The sequence below is a fragment of the Erpetoichthys calabaricus genome, chromosome 17, assembly GCF_900747795.2.
Source record: "Erpetoichthys calabaricus chromosome 17, fErpCal1.3, whole genome shotgun sequence".
In the NCBI taxonomy this organism is placed as follows: Eukaryota; Metazoa; Chordata; class Cladistia; order Polypteriformes; family Polypteridae; genus Erpetoichthys; species Erpetoichthys calabaricus.
This window is the reverse complement of record NC_041410.2, coordinates 19,279,177-19,293,745: the sequence shown is the minus strand read 5'-3', so window position 1 is coordinate 19,293,745 and position 14,569 is coordinate 19,279,177. Positions and strand designations below refer to the sequence as shown.

Sequence of the window (14,569 nt, the reverse complement as noted above, 5' to 3'; positions counted from 1 at the left end):
TAATTTCTTTTGCCAATACCATATTTTGTTTTCTCTCTGACAATGGGAAACTTCATTTTATGTTCAGTTTTAGCAATATAGTTTGACCACCCCTAACCCACTCTCACCTCGGGAGTACTGCACCCTCCACCCATTCATCTACTGATACCAGCATAGGAGAGAGTTTCCCCCCATCCACAATTACAGCAGCCCAGGTAAGCAGAGAGCTGAGGAGACTTTGTGCCAGCAAAGCAGTGGGTCCAGATGGAGTATCGTCACGACTGCTGAAGGCTGGGGAGTCTTCTACAGTGCATCTTCAACCTGAGCCTGGAACAGGGGAGAGTCCCGAGGCTTTGGAAAACATCTTGCATCAACCCAGTCCCAAAGGTATCACGTCCTAGTGAGCTGAATGACTTCCAGACTGTCACTCTGACGTCACATGTGATGAAGACCATGGAGCGGCTGCTGCTTCACCACCTGAGGCCACAGGTCCACCATGCCCTCGACCCTCTTCAGTTTGCATACCAGGAGAAGGTGGGAGCGGGGGATGCCATCATCTATATGCTACACTGATCCCTCTCACACTTGGACAGAGGCAGTGGTGCCGTAAGAATTATGTTTCTGGACTTCTCTAGCGCCTTCAACACCATCCAACCTCTGCTCCTTAGGGACAAGCTGACAGAGATGGGAGTAGATTCATACCTGGTGGCATGGATCGTGGACTATCTTACAGACAGACCTCAGTATGTGCGTCTCGGGAACTGCAGGTCTGACATTGTGGTCAGCAATACAGAAATGCCGCAGGGGACTGTACTTTCTCTGGTCCTGTTCAGCCTATATACATTGGACTTCCAATACAACTTGGAGTCCTGCCACGTGCAAAAGTTAGCTGACGATACTGCTATTGTGGGCTGAATCAGGAGTGGGCAGGAGGAGTATAGGAACCTAATCAGGAGTGGGCAGGAGGAGTATAGGAACCTCATCAAGGACTTTGTGAAATGGTGCGACTCAAACCACCTACAACTGAACACCAGCAAAACCAAGGAGCTGGTGGTGGATTTTAGAGGAGGACCAGGCCCCTCGTGGACCCCGTAATCATCAGAGGTGACTGTGTGCAGAGGGTACAGACCTATAAATACCTGGGAGTGCAGCTGGATGATAAATTGGACTGGACTGCCAATACTGATGCTCTGTGTAAGAGAGGACAGAGCCAACTATACTTCCTTAGAAGGCTGGGGTCTTTCAACATCTGCAATAAGATGTTGCAGATGTTCTATCAGATGGTTGTGGCGAGCACTCTCTTCTACGCGGTGGTGTGCTGGGGAGGCAGCATAAAGAAGAGGGACGCCCCACGCCTGGACAAACTGGTGAGGAAGGCATGCTCTATTGCAGGCACGGAGCTGGACAGTTTGACATCTGTGGCAGAGCAACGGGCACTGAGCAGGCTTCTGTCAATCATGGAGAATCCACTTTATTGTCTGTTATACCTGTATTTTTATCACTCTTTAACTTAATATTGTTTATCAATATGCTGCTGCTGGAGTATGTGAATTTCCCCTTGGGATTAATAAAGTATCTATCTATATAGTTGACTTGCATAAATCAGTTTTAACAAAATATTTCAGTCCGTACAGTCATGTAAAAAAGTATGTACACCTAAACAACATATATGGACACATTATGGCTTGACCTTCACTTAAATAGTATCTTTAGATAAAATTCTCATTCCTCCATGCAGAATTTTTTAAGCTGTGTGATGTTTGAGGGGTGCCTTGTGTACACATTTCTAACCCCGCCTTATCCCCCCCATTCCCCCCCCCCCCCCCCCCCCCCCCCCAAAGTTTTGACTTGGTCATTCAAGAAGTTTCCCATTTCTTTTTTTTTTTCAGTTATTCTTTGGTGGATTTACTGTAATGTTGCATTATTCTCTTTAGATTGAACTTTAATGCTCTGATAGATGGTCTAACAATATCTTCAAGCACCCAACAGTGCATGCCCAGGCCCTGATGCAGCAAATCAGCCCCAAACCATACAATTTCCACCATCATGCCTTCCAGTCAGTATCTAATTCTTCTGATCAAATGCCATCTTTGGTTTTCAGGTAACATGTCTTCTTGTACTATGGCCAGATAACGATTTTGCCCTGTCTGTCCACAGCACATCGTTGCAGACGTCCTGGGCTTTTTCAGTCTTGCCCGGATATTCTTTTTGGACAGCAAAGGTTTCTTTGTGTCATATCTCCCATGCAGACCTAATATGAGTAGGCTCACTTTGATATCAATGGTGGCAAGAGCTACCTGTATGCTTCATGATGAAATTCTGGAGTTCTTAGAGACTTCTTTAAGCATCTTGCTTTCAGGCTGAAATTGCTGGGCTGGCCTGCCCTGGACAAGTTGGCAGCAGTCTGAAAATCTTTGTAGATGATTTTGCAGACATCAGAATAGTTGATTTCCAATTGGTCGCCAGTCTTTAAAAATCCCTTCCCAGATTCATTGGCATTTATTACATTCTTTCTGAAGACCTCAGAGAGCTCTTTATGAAGTTTATAAAAGGCAAATACAGACAAGATCCTCTCAAAAGATCTTCTAAACATCTGCACTTGATCTGGTGCACCTAGTTCTAACTGCAGGTTTTCAAAGTAGTGATGATAAATGTAGGGGTATACTTCTACGTGGAAAATTTGCATGTGTTTTTTAAAATTATACAATGGGCTACAATATGTAAATGTGGCAGGATGTAGGTTCCATTATTTCATCTTCATCTATAGAAACTATTTAAATGAAGACCAAATCTTGGTATATCCCCATATATTAAAGAAAAAAAAAAACATTTAACTGAGCGTAGTTACTTTTCCATGGACTGTATCTTCATAAAAGTGAAGCAATATCAGAAGAGAGTGAACTCTGTCTTTTGAGTCGAGTTTTATGTATTCCTTTATTTTTCAAAGATGATGTAGATGACATTGCTAACCTGCTGAAAGCATTCTCTGTAGCCTTGAAGATTAAAGCAAATGAAACCTAACAAAAATAAGAACCAAAGTGCATTGCCTAAATGCAAGATAAAAATTTGCTGGAACATTATAAAGGTATGACGGATCCAATGAAGTCCCAACCTTGTATATTAAAGTAATCAAACATGAAGGCCTTCTAAATCCTAAGAAAACTTGAAGAAACTTTGAAGGATGAAGAACTCGCATGCAGTTTATGAAGACAGAGTATTATTAAATGTGAAGCATTTTCTAAACTGCTATTAATGGTTTCATTATGGAACTGTTTAAAATATAAAAAAATACAAATCAAAATGTTTTTTTTTTTTAATCAGCAGATACGTCTATATAAAAAAGTGGGAGTATCAGCCTTGAGCAGGAATAGTAATATGAGTGAAAAAAGAAAGTACGAACTAGTGGCTTAAATGTATCACTGGGTCCCTGTGACATGCCTCACATTTTAACATCATTTGCCTACTTCAAAGATTTGTTTCTTTTTCTTACAAGCTATAATGCACTGTCAGAGATGACATGGGATGATACCCACTATGAATTTATCTACGTAAAATTAACTGTTTAATTCATCGGAAGAAAATAGATATGACTTGATATATTTAAATGAAAGATGAACACAGTTATATAAAAAAAAGCAAAAAAAAAAAAAAAAAAAAGCAAAATGTGGCCTGGATTTTGCCATAATGTTCACTCATAATTACAAAATATGCTATGAAAACAGAAATGTTGCAGGCAAAGACTGTTCCAATATTCTGCATTACGTCACATTCAAATACAAACAAGTGCTTGTTTCATGCGTGTCGTTCACAGCTGGAATTCTTCCAAGAAAAGCAGGCAGCACTTCGGACTGCTTCGTTTCCCCCACCACCAACAGCAGACAAGATTTTAGCTGATATCTCTTCAGGGCACATGCCTGCTTCATAAAGGACCATTAACTTTGCTTGTAGCAGGAAGTGAGATCACTATGTTGACATATTATTGCCTCACAGCAATTGCTATCTAGTTCATTCCCTGCCTAGTCTGGAGTTTGGACAATATGCCACATTCAAAAAGACACTCCTGCAAATCTGATTTAGTTTGGGTTAAAAACTGTATAGAATTGGCATTTACAGCAGAAAAGGATCCCTTTGACATGTGCTCAATGACTGGCAGAATGGATTTGCCACATGGACGTTCCACAATTCTAAACTGGAAAAAGTTGTTTCAGAAAAGAAAAAAAAAAGTACATCAATGTTGTCATACAGAATGGAGTTCAAAGTCTGCACACAGGGAATCATTTCAGCACAGCATGTAGTCCAATTACCAAACTCTGCTCTGAAAAGCTGAAAGTTTTCAGCCGAATTCTGTATTTCTGGAAATGTTTAGAATTTTTTTGTTTGCAAAAGGATGAACTGAAACATTTCATTTTGGCCAAGGGATTAATCTAAAGTCTGCTTCCTCTCAGTTGTCATTTCCACTACAGCTGTGTACAAATGCCTTCATGTTTGAAAAAGTTTAAATTCTGGCTCACAATCTTTATATGCTACATTCCAGATTGTACTTTTGACAGTGCCCGACCCCTCCCCCATAATCAGTCCAAACTGTGCAGCCTGGCTGAAGTGTTAGTGTGCACCGCCTGCTTTTCCCATTCACTTCCTGTACTCTGTTTCAAGGCACAAACGTGTTTTGCCAGCTATTACACATCTGGAAAAAATGCAAGGATAAGCAAAAGTGCTCTCGGTGGAAAGACTGTGTTCTGGGCTATTTTTTTGGGGGTTGGTGGGGGGAGATCTAGGATTTTATGGACGATAAAGTGGACCCAAAACTTGCCGTCTTCCGCTGTATTTTAGGAAGAATAAAACACATGGAAAAGAATTGCCATTAACAATTTCTTTTGTCCCACCACTACTGTATTAAGCTAAGTCTGTGTCTCTCTGTGTAGCTCCTTAATCAAAGCACTCAGCTCCAGGCTTTATAAAGAAACTCGTAGTCAACTATAATACTATAATTTCAATTGTCTTTAATACTTATAGCACTACACAAAGCATTTCATTCAGTTCACGTTTACTTGTAAAGCATTGCTCGTAATGAATGGTACTATATAATGAATGATGTAATATGTCACAATGTTCACTATGACATGAACTCTTCTAAATAAAATACTGCACAGACCAGCTCACTAAGACACTTTTGGATTGAGTATTATTAAAAGTAATATATAAATAAAAGCCGATTCTCTTGTAAAGTATTTTCTGATAAATCTCATTATGATTGGAGCATTATAAAAAAAAGACAGAAAAACAAAACCACACACAATTGTGTTTGGAAGCAAGATTACAAATAAAAAAAAAAAAAAAAGAAGTCACAAGTTAAAATTTTGTACAAATACTCTCTATAGGCGGTTGACTTCTCCAGACGGGTGGTAAGGCTGTCCTCCTGGCATTGCAAGCAATCTTTGCAACCATTTGGGAGATGAGCGTCATCCCAACTGACTGAAAAACTCGTCGTCCCTATCTGGAAAGGGAAGGGTGATTGCCTGGATTGTGGCAACCACAGAGGGATAGCACTGCTCTCATTGCCAGAGAAGGTCCTTGCTAGTGTCATCTTCAATAGGATCTGTGATCACCTGCTCACCTACCAGCGACAAGAGCAGTCTAGTTTTACACCTAAGAAGTCTACCATCAACCGCATCTAGGCACTGAGTGTTCTCATTGAGAGCAAACGCGAATATCGGCAGAGTTTCTTTGCAGCCTTTGTTCATTTTCGTAAAGCATTTAACTCCGGTAATTGAGCTGCCCCGGGGGACATCCTGAGAGTTTGAGAGATCCCCTCCGAAGTTGCTGGATATCATAGCTGGTCTGTACACTGGCACTGTGAGGGCTGTGAAGAGTGAAGGCAGAACCTCTGCGTTTTTCCAGTTGATTGAAGGGTACGTTGGGGGTGTGTTCTTGCTCCTACTCTGTTCAATGCTTGTATGGACTGGGTGTTGGGCAGGGTCGTGGGGTCCAGTGGCTATGGGGCATCTGTTGGTGAAGAAAGATTCACTGATTTTGACTTTGTCGACAATGCTGTGATCTTCACAGCGTCAAAGGAGGCTCTGATCGGGGCTCTCGAGAGAGTTAGCAAGGGGTCACTAGTGACTGGGTTTGCGAGTGTCCAGATAAGAACCAAGATCCAGGCCTTTAATGACCTCTTCGGCATAGCTATCAGCAGTGTGTCTGTCGGCGGAGAGAATGTCGACTTCGTTGAAAGGTTTACTCACCTCAGCAAAGACAAAGTCTCTAATGACTCTTCCTATGAAATCAGTACTTGTACTTGGTGAGCATTTGGGGGGAGTCATGAGGACGCTGGAAAGGGGTGTATGGCGCACCCGGTATCTCTGCAAAATGACAAAGGTTCAAGTTTTTAGAGTCCTGATGCTTTCTGTTTTGTTATATGGTTGTGAGACATGGGTGTTATCCAGTGATCGGAGACAAAGACTGGACTCCTTTGGTACTGTCTCTTTGGAGAATCCTCGGGCACCACTGGTTTGACTTTGTGCTGAACGAGAGGTTGGTCACAGAGTCCTGAATCATGCCCATTACCTGCATTGTGAGGGAGCATCAGTTACTGTACTATAGCCATGTGGCGCGATTCCCCAAGTGTGATCAAGCTAACAGAATGCTCATGGACAAGAAAAAACTCCCATGTAACCCCTGGATGCTGCAGATAGCTAGTCATTTCCGGGGGGGGGGGGGAACTGGACTGCATGGCTGCCTAGGGAGGTTGTCAACCAGGATCCAGAGATGTTGCATCATGTGGTGGGTGTGGTAACATGCTCTACCAGTGCATGCTCCCCAACCTGTACTCTCCATAAAATGTACTATGCAATGGATAGAGCAACTGATTTTTATTTGTTACCCAAAACTGATTGTGAAACATGTAAGTGACTAAGATACTTTGGTAAGAAAGTGAGAGCAGCAATTTTGTCATGTACAAAATACACACATTTTAAAAAATATCTGACTTTGTCTCCTTCACGTATTTTTCAGTGCTGGCACAAAGTGTGGTATAGTAGTCGGGCACTGGACTGTATGTAAATAAGGCATATCTGGGGTCTGTATGTGAGAAAATGACTTCCTGTGCTCCAATTAAGAATGTAAGAAACCTGGCATTAAAAAAAGTCTTTCTAACTAATGTTATTTTGTTTCTACAGGTTTTATTCAAAATATCTATTTATTCAGCCTCTCTTTCCATTACAGTGTCACTGTAACTGAAGCCTATCTTGAAAGAAATACACAAGACTTTAAAGGACAGGAATCAACCTTGGCCAAAAGTTCAAACTATTAAGGGAATCTTTCCGGTGAACACTGAGGCTGAATTACAGAGCATAATTTCAAATTACCAGTTTAAGATAACAACAACAACATTTACATAACACATTTTCATACAAATAATGTAGCTCAAAGTGCTTTACATGATGAAGAAAAGAAACATAAAAGACAAAGTAAAAATTAAAATAAGACAACATTAATTAACAGAGTAAGAGTAAGGTCCGATGGCCAGGTGGGAACAGAAAAAACAAAAAAAAACTCCAGACGGCTGGAGAGAAAAAAAAATCCGTAGGGGTTCCACACCATGAGACCGCCCAGCCCCCTCTGGGCATTCTACCTAACATAAATGAAACAGTCCTCTTTATATTTAGGGTTTCCACTGGAAGGACTTGATGAGGATGGCCATGCAGACGTCTGGCTTTTAATCCATCAATGTAGGAACATCAAAATGCTTTGATTAGGTGGTGGTGGTGGAATCGGGGTGCTATTGATAAATACAGCTGTGTGTCATCAGCATAGCTGTGGTAGCTCACGTTGTGCACCGAGATAATCTGACCTAACGGAAGCATGTCACTACACTGGTTACCTGTGTCATTCAGAATTGACTTTAAAATTCTGCTTATGGTTTATAAAGCTTTAAATAATCTCGCCCCGTCTTATATATCGGAATGTCTGACACCTTATATTCCAAATCGCAACCTCAGATCCTCAACTGAGTGTCTCCTTAGAATTCCAAGAGCAAAACTTAAAAGAAGTGGTGAGGCGGCCTTCTGCTGTTATGCACCTAAAATCTGGAATAGCCTGCCAGTAGGAATTCGCCAGGCTAATACAGTGGAGCACTTTAAAAAACTACTGAAAACACATTACTTTAACATGGCCTTCTCATAACTTCACTGTAATTTAATCCTGACACTCTGTATATCCAATTCATTATAATAACTATTCATTCAAAATTTGTACTAACCCCTACTCTCTCTTCTGTTTTCTTTTCCGGTGTCCTATTGGTGGTGGCTTGTGCCACCACCATCTACCCAAAGCACCATGATGTTCCAACAATGATGGATGGATTAAAAGCCAGAAGTCTGTATAACCATCAGCATCAAGTGACTCCGTGAGAACCCTAACTACAAAAAGGACTATTTCATTTATGTTAGGTAGAATGCCCAAAGGGGACTGGGCGGTCTCGTGGCCTGGAACCCCTACAGATTTTATTTTTTTCTCCAGCCTTCTGGAGTTTTTTTTTTGTTTTTTCTGTCCACCCTGGCCATCGGACCTTACTCCTTTCTATGTTAACTAATGTTGTCTTATTTTAATTTCTTATTTGTCTTTTATTCTTCTTTTCTTCGTTATGTAAAGCACTTTGAGCTACTTTTTGTATGAAAATGTGCTATATAAATAAATGTTGTTGTTGTTGTTGATGTAGATTGAGAAAAGCAGCAGACCCAGGATAGGAGCCTTGTGGAACACCATATAGGATGTCATGTGTCTTTGAGTTGTAATTACCACAACTAACAAAGAATTTTCTACCTTCCAGGTAGGATTCAAACCAATTTAAGACACTGCCAGAGAGGCCCACCCATTGACTAAGGCGATTTCTAAGAATGTTGTGATCAATGGTGTCAAATGTGGCACTCAGATCTAGGAGGATGAGAACAGATAAATGGCCTCTGTCTGCATTTACCCGCAAGTTATTGACTACTTTAACTTTACTTTAAGTAAGTGTGTGTAAGGGTCTTGGATGGTGTTATTTCTGTTATGAAAGTGGTGAGATGTGACCTTCACTCAGCTCTGTGCTCTATGGAGTATATTTAATAATGTATAACCAAAATTACTTTTGCTCTTTGTTGGTTTCTTATGTTAGCTGACTGTACCTTCACTCTCCCGGCTGATAAGTGCATGTGCTATTTCAACAGTGGACATCAACACAGCATCAGCATTTCAAACAGATAGCTCTTCAGTTAACTAATAAAATGATTAACAGTTCTGAATAAAATTCATACAAGTATCAATGAAAACCTTACCATAGAAGCTGCTCGACCAGAAGCAACCAGTCCTGATGTGCCATAGTTTGAAGCAATTCCTCCAATTGGCCCATTGTGCGATGGTCCCAGTAAACTGTGTAAATCACTGTGTGTGCCAGACATGCTTGTTGATGGACCCACAGCATGGTTTCGTAATACATGAATAGCATCGTCCAATCTGTCAAGGCGGTCCTCCATTCGTGACTGCAATGGAGAATAAAAAATAAAAAAAATAAAGCCTATCAAATCTCGAGGCACTATTCCAAATATGTTACTGAAAACTTGGATAGACACAAGACAGTGCAGTCAGAGACATGAGGCACTGCTGCCATTTCAGCCTGCATTGAGTCTCAAGTCATTGTGAATAAATTTAACAAGACTGAAACTGAGATGCCTTACTTTTTCTAAGTGAGGGGGTATATGTTTTATGTGTTTTTTTTTTATTTTTTTATTTAAAGAACAAATCCCTATTTCCAAGATGCAAACTTCTAATATATAATCTGTGCAAGCAAGCTGAAATGGCAAAATTAAAAACTGAAAGTGCGTTAACTCAATCCAAGTTCATGTTCTAGAAGAAGAAGAAAGTGTGGAGTGAGGAAAGAAAGACTGACAGAGGGGAGGGTCATGCAAAGAATGCTAGAAAGGCACTGTCTAAAGAGAAATAGTACCTCACAGACGTCCTTTAAGAAGGACATTGCGTCTTGCAAGTGCTCATGAAGCTGCTGCTGAACTCGATTTTTCTGGCAAAAAGGCAAGATAGAAGTGGAAGCGAAAAAAGAAAAAAAAAAAAGCCCGTTTAGATTATTAATTAGCTAAAGGTCAGAACCATCAACAGGTGTGTCTTTGAATCGACAGGTTAGTGGAGTTAAAAAGACAGTATTGCCAAAACAGGTCAGCATTTTGAGAACTGGGGGTAAAAAAAGTTGTTCTGCCAAAACACACAAAGGCAGAAAGATATACAGTGCACTATACATCTTATCATATACTGATATATGAAAAGGTGCTGCAATAGATACAAAGATATATTATTATTTGGATACTTCAGTCTCAATGTTTGAATCCATGAGGGTCACCAACCTTCTCAGTCCTAGAAGGCCAGCTTCTCTTTAGCAGGCATGCTTACCACCTTATATTGAGCTGCTGATTTAGCACACATCTCATTTACTGGTTGTGCACTCTACTGTCCAGATTTTAAATATCCTGCAGGGCAAATTCATGGAAATCTGAACTACAGCTACCATGGGCAAATGGCTTAGTTTAGAGGTCTTTTCTCTGATTCACTCATATGCTGGCTAAAACTTCAGCGATTTACATTCTTCAAAATGTAGCAGGTATGGATCAGTTTATTATTTCATGGGAGCAAGTAATTCATTTTCAGTCACACCTGTGTTTGTTCAGTACAAATTAAGGCTTTTCTAAAAATCATTTTGGTACAGAAAATAACAGAGAAGCATCAAACACCAGAACATGTGACAGTCATGCAGATAAAGGTAGTCGCTGTGGTCGACTATAAATACAAATGTGATGGTTTCTGATCCAAACAAGATGTCTAATTAGACCCTGTCATACATTCAGCAGGTTGCTTATGCATGAACAAAAGTCACCAAAACTCCAACAAACCATCAGAATGGTGTAATTTATTTATTTAATGGTGTAATTTATGTGTTGATGTGGATGCAAGTAAACCAGTCTTAAAATAAGAGCTAAAAGCTTAACCAAACTTTTTAGAAAATATCACAGAAGTTTGTTTTGCAAAATTAGCTTTTCAAAAATATGATCTAATTTCTATTGATGCTAAGAGACTTTTCGGTCTACTTACAACCAGATAGGGCAATGGTCTATCTGCTCTGTGGCCCATGTTTCTGACTAGCACTGGGAAACACCTGGATTATCGTGTGTCTAGAAGCAAATAAGCTCTGAGTAGCTTTAGGAAACATTAAAAATGCAACAGCCTATTCCTTATGATCCTAGTAACTTACTATTTGGCTCCGTAGTACTAGGTTGTTGTACTGCGTTAGCCATTATGGATGTAGTGAAAAGTTAAGCAAAATGACACCTTTTATTGGCTAACTAGAAAGATTACAGTATGCAATTAAGCAAGCTTTCAAGGCAACTCAGTCCCCTTCTTCAGGCAAGATTTGAAAATTTTTGACCTATTGTGTAGTGCTTTCACATTACCCTTTCCTAGAATACATTAATAACGGACAACTGTTCTTTTTTAAGATAAAAGCACCTGTGAAGTTAATAGAAATAGTTGCTTTGCACATCTTTCAGGAAAAAGGTATGTATGAAAATCATCAACCTGGGAAAGTCTCAGGTCTTCCTGAATTCCAGGCACGGGCTAATTAGGGGATTTTCTGGGGAGTACGATCAAAAGAAACTAATGTGTGACCTCTCCAAGTAGTACAACATACCAGTGATTTTGCTAATTAAATATTTAAAAAAAAAATTAGTGTTCCTCTAAAAACATTAAGATGTTCACTAATAAAAGGTGCTACAATATATCCTGACTATTTTGAATTTTATTCTCTTTCAGGGCCATAAAATCATTACAATTTTTCAATCCATAAATTGCAAAATGTCACCCAATTAATTACATGCTTAACCGAGGTAGTTCAATGTCCAGTAAACCCTTTGAATGCTGCACGACTTCTTGCGGCTCAAAGTGCAAAACCCCTGTACCTTTCATATACATTTTTGATAGGTGACAACTATCTCATGTAACGGTGATGTGCAAGAATTGTCAGACCTCACTGAATGATGTCTCTTAGCCCTGAATCTTCAGTTTTATTTTGACAGGCCTGCAGTTTGATGCCATCCACTTTACAACAAGTAGCAGTAGTTAATGTTAGAGATTATGTTTCATTCATGGACATAAGCCACATTATGGATAATAGTCTGTTGTAAGTTTTGTTGCTTATAGCTAGAGTTTATAGCAACGACATCAAGCATGTTTGGCTTATGTGATAAGCCAAAGATGCTGTACTTCTGTGATATTTAAATTTTTCCACAGCAATTTCACAAGTCATTTGAACCGTCTGCGAGTTATAAATTAAAAGCAACCACCATAGATTCTGTTTTTCTCACCCATCATTAATGGAATAGCTTAGATCAAGTTTCCCCAAAATGTTGTGTCATCTGGTCAGAGTCTCCACTAATAGAAAGAAAATGGTACAAAGCACAGCACGATCTTGGGTCTCAGTTACTGTTAATAGTAATACTGCATGCTTTTGCATGACAGTAGACCTGTTAAAGCAAATGCTTAACTAGAGCAGACTGTTAACATACATGATAAACAGACCTGTGATACCTCTAGACTAGGGATTTCAACTTTTTACCATGGTGAAACATTTTCAAGTACCCCCATCTTTCTTTCAGTCTTAATTTAAGTACTGAATTCTTACTAGACACAACTAAAAGTGAGATTTCTTAACTCCCTCTCCTTCCCTAATATTGCACTTGGGTATTTTGATTATAGTGGGAGTTCTGTGAGATTGTGTATTTGTTTTAGTTTTTCTTTTGTACATCAAATTTTGTTAAAATTATTTTATAATCTAAGAACAGCATCTTGGTGTAATAAGGAATAAAAAGTCTAAAATTTCCATAGCTTTAATTTACAAAAATTATTCAGCTCCATATGAATCCAAATTAAAAGAAGTAGAAAAGCAAACAAGTTAAATACAGTATGACTTCAGGTCAAAAAAGTGGAAATCAACTAAGTGAAATGTGAAGGTTAAGTGTCTTTATGTTTTATGGGGTCATTATTGTCAAGGTCCGGTTCCAGTTTTGAAAATTGTAAGAGCAGTTCTGCTTCTAACTTTAAAAGGAAGGATAAAGGTTACCGCTCACTGGCAACTCCATCTGAAACAACAGTTTTCTGCTGTTGATTAAGAAAACTAAAAAAGCGATGTTAGATACACAGATATTACTATTACTTAATTGTTAAGATTGGTCTTTGTTCCTCACTGTATATTCTTATGCCTTAGTCTGCCAACTTCTAAAATTATTGTAAAAATGATGGCACAAAAAACAAGTTCAACAAAACCAAATATCTTGTAACACAGACAGACAACATGGTGCAGCCTGCTCACGCAGGTGTCAGGGGTTCGAAAGAGAGCATTTATCTGAGACATTCTTCACAGAAATCCACTAGTTTTGGTGTATGGTTCCTGAATATCCTGACATGAATCACCTCAACCATGTGTGGAAACAAGAGTGAGCTGTTCCCTTGGAGCCAATGTGAGTATTGGAGGATTTTGGTTTGGCACAGGTGATTGACACAAAAGAGGAAGATGAGGGTGGGAAAGACAGGGATGGAGTCTTACAGCACAGTGAAGCCTGGAGATGACTTGTATTCAGCCGCAGTGTAACCAATGGTTCTTGTAAGTCTCATATTTTACACTTTTTTTGGTTTCTTCTAGTACCACCTCACAGCTTTTTCTATACCACACAAGTTCAGGACTGTTGCGCTCAAGCTTAACTATATATGAAAACTTCTATGCAACAATTAAAGAACATTTGCAGTTATCTATATGTTCATTAATAAAATAAAATAAAAAAACTAGGATATTTAAAGACAACCATTATAAATTGAATTTATTCATTTGTTTAATAATGTGAACTTCACAGGGGTTGCAGCATCCTGTTTGAAAACAATTAGCTTAGAGTGTAAGGGATGTCAAACAAAGCACAGTTAAGGAAAAATGTGTTATACCTCTGAAAGTATTAGCATGTATTAATGCTTTAACTGTTACAACCCTACTTTAATTCATTATCTTAGACCAGGGTTGAAGGGGCTACCACCAGTTCTGTAGGCACTGGCCAAAACACAGGACACAACTAAGGAGGAGACACCTGTTCTTCAAACACCACTCATACACAAATGGATTCATAACATTGAATGCATCCTCAAGTGGCTCAAGTATTTGACTACCAAAATATAAAATGGATGGTTCAGTACCTACTGCTAATAAATTCTTGACACCTAGAACAAGTTATGTCAACTGGCTTGCTCATCTTGTAGAAACATGAAAAGCAGTCTCTGTGCACTTTGGGTAAAATTGTAAGCTAAATATATAATATTTATACAGCAGAACAATCCTTCACCCTTAGGCAAAGTACAGACACATGAAAAACAAATGAACAGAGAGTTGAGTTCAAAGCAGGAAGGAGTCTCTGATTAAAAGATCAGTTATAATAAAAGCCTTCACCCACTCTGGGCCTCACTGACTGAATCTGGAAGACCTGTCAGTCTCTGCTGTGTAACTGGCAAAGGT

The 14,569-nt window shown here is 39.4% G+C and overlaps 1 protein-coding gene across 7 annotated transcripts in view; it reads right to left on the bottom strand.

Moving 5' to 3' along the window:
* tcf12 (transcription factor 12) overlaps positions 1-14,569 on the bottom strand; it is a 292,398-nt gene that overhangs the window by 10,765 nt on the left and 267,064 nt on the right. For 6 of the 7 annotated variants that reach the window (XM_028823605.2, XM_051920482.1, XM_051920486.1 and 3 more), the window contains 2 exons: positions 9,962-10,033; positions 9,294-9,497 (listed from right to left, as the gene is read on the bottom strand). In XM_028823605.2, coding sequence (XP_028679438.1) covers positions 9,294-9,497; positions 9,962-10,033 — 276 coding nt within the window. The remainder of the gene's footprint in view (positions 1-9,293; positions 9,498-9,961; positions 10,034-14,569) is intronic. The other variant, XM_051920485.1, reaches the window with a different exon arrangement.